General features: G+C 46.7%; 1 protein-coding gene across 1 annotated transcript in view; it reads left to right on the top strand.

Moving 5' to 3' along the window:
- LOC116670886 (PH and SEC7 domain-containing protein 1) overlaps positions 1-2143 on the top strand; it is a gene marked incomplete at its 5' end in the record, with an annotated part of 69216 nt that overhangs the window by 64942 nt on the left and 2131 nt on the right. Inside the window, 1 exon segment of the mRNA XM_032501585.1 lies at positions 1088-2143. This exon segment is cut by the window's right edge and continues 2131 nt beyond it. Within this exon segment, the coding sequence (XP_032357476.1) occupies positions 1088-1360 (273 nt within the window). The 3' untranslated portion in view covers positions 1361-2143.

Genomic DNA, 2143 nt, shown 5'->3' with positions numbered 1-2143 from the left:
ACTATTTTTCAAGCCATTTGATAATAAAATGCCTATAACATGATAGTTGCTGAGGAAAAGACTCATCCTGAAGAGCCGACATCCTGTTTTGTATGTGTTGTTCTTCAACTGTCATCATTTTAAAACCAGAAGGGAACAAATGTTGAGGTTGACTCATTTTCTCTCCTGCCACCTAAAAGGAGGCAAACATTATCTGATGTTTCTATTGTTTACAGTGTTTCCTCTCTGTTGATTTTGTAGTGGCGGCAAAATTTCTTCCGCCACGGTATCAGAAATAGGGCAGACGCACAATGCCTTGATTACCTTTTAAATTATCCTGCATGCTACCTAATGCTCATCTTCCTCATATGAAACATCTGGAAACATTAAAACGGTAAGTGAGTCAGTGTAATATAACATAAATTATTGGGGGGGTTTGTTGTTCGGACAGACCTGCCCCCACTGCTAAAAAGAAATCCTAAAGGAAACAGCGGTTTAAGTTACATAACGTAGGTAGGGTAGGAATTTGACATGAACAGCATTGCTAATCTTGAGTCCTAATTTCAGTAGAGTTTACAGAATGAATGGGCGATATTTCCACAGTAACAGAATGTTTTGCTTCATTGATGTGCCGGTCCACTCAGAGAGACTGAGGAAAAATTGACAAAACGTTAAAGTTAATTTTAAGCTCTAAAAGATTTTTTTTTGTATGATTTATTTACGGGATTTTGAACATGACAGATACATAGTACGCCTCATCTATAGAATGAAACCAATACAGAGAGTCAATCTATGACACAAGGTATTAACAGGTATATGATTTACACCCAGTTCCCTCCCTCCCCCACAAAGAGACATCATTGAGGTTAAATGAAATAAGGTAAAAGGATCATGATTCAGGTAAGCAGGGCAATAGTAGTCTGATATAGGCTGTGTATGCCTTTACACATATACACTAACACACAGAACATGAATACTCACACACTCTGCCCTAAAGGATTTTAGAGTTTTGAGAAAACATTTGGAGTTGGTGCTCAAGAAGCCAACCAACCCCCTCGCTCCGCCCCTGTTCTCAGCTGTCCGCTGTCTCTCTCTGCACCTTTCACAGAAAACACGGTACGCGACTTACGTCATGCTGCTGCGAGCCAAGGTCCGGAGCGGTGAGGAGGACCTGTCTGTGTTCGAGTCCAAGCTCCTGGAGGACAACAGGCTTCAGAGGGCTCACTCCAGCCCCACGCTGCAGGACAGCAGCCAGGCCAGCCAGATCAGCCAGGCCAGCAGCGCCAGGGACGGGGGCAACAGCAGCAAAGCCAGCGGCTGCAGCAGCAAGCCTCGACCGGAAGGCCAGAGACACAGCTACCGGCAGGCCGTCAAGAAGTGAGACGGGGCGGGGGCGCCGGGAGCGGCACAGTGTTGCACTGCCAGCGGCAGGCTGTCTCCCTGCAAAGGTTTTTATTTGAGATCCAGGAGGGTTTGGAGCTCTGCTTGAAAGGGGGAGCAAGTGTGAGGGTCTACCCCGCGCTCTCCCCCAAACCATGAGGCCCCACCCGGCACCCCAATCTTCTCATTGAACAGAGGAGGTGCAGATCCTGTGACTGGCAGAGTGGCTGAGAAACACCAGCGGGAGTGTTGGTGGGGGGAACGGCTGGGAGGTCACAGGTCTGCAGAGACCAGGTGTCTTTGAGAACGTTGGCTGGGTGCTGCCGCGCACTGAGCGGTGCAGCGAGAGATAAGAGATCAGCGCTTATAGATCGAACAGAGACTTACATCCAGCATCTTTTCCTTTTCTCCCCTTTGGTTCTTTCAAGGCACCTCTCTGGCATCGTTCTCACCACCTTTTTTCTTGACCTTTTAACTCAGTTTTGGGACCAAACAAAAAAAAAAAATCACATTTTAGACCACTGATGATTTTGACGCCACTCTACTTTGAAAGCACTGTACATTTACTAGACTTGTAACGCATCACCAAGGTTTTTTGGAGCTATTTTACATTCCAGCTCCTTGATTTCGCCACATCAACGCGGTGTGTTCACATTCCACACAGGAGTGAGACACTATAGCTTTTTAGCTCCTGTTTCACTGAAGGTGGTATCAAATTGAATCTACAGACTGTGCGTGTTGAGTGTGTGGCTGCAGTACAAGACATGACGAGACGGGTGCAGCT

Source organism: Etheostoma spectabile, chromosome 21, assembly GCF_008692095.1.
Source record: "Etheostoma spectabile isolate EspeVRDwgs_2016 chromosome 21, UIUC_Espe_1.0, whole genome shotgun sequence".
NCBI lineage: Eukaryota > Metazoa > Chordata > Actinopteri > Perciformes > Percidae > Etheostoma > Etheostoma spectabile.
This window is presented reverse-complemented; position numbering and strand designations above follow the sequence as displayed.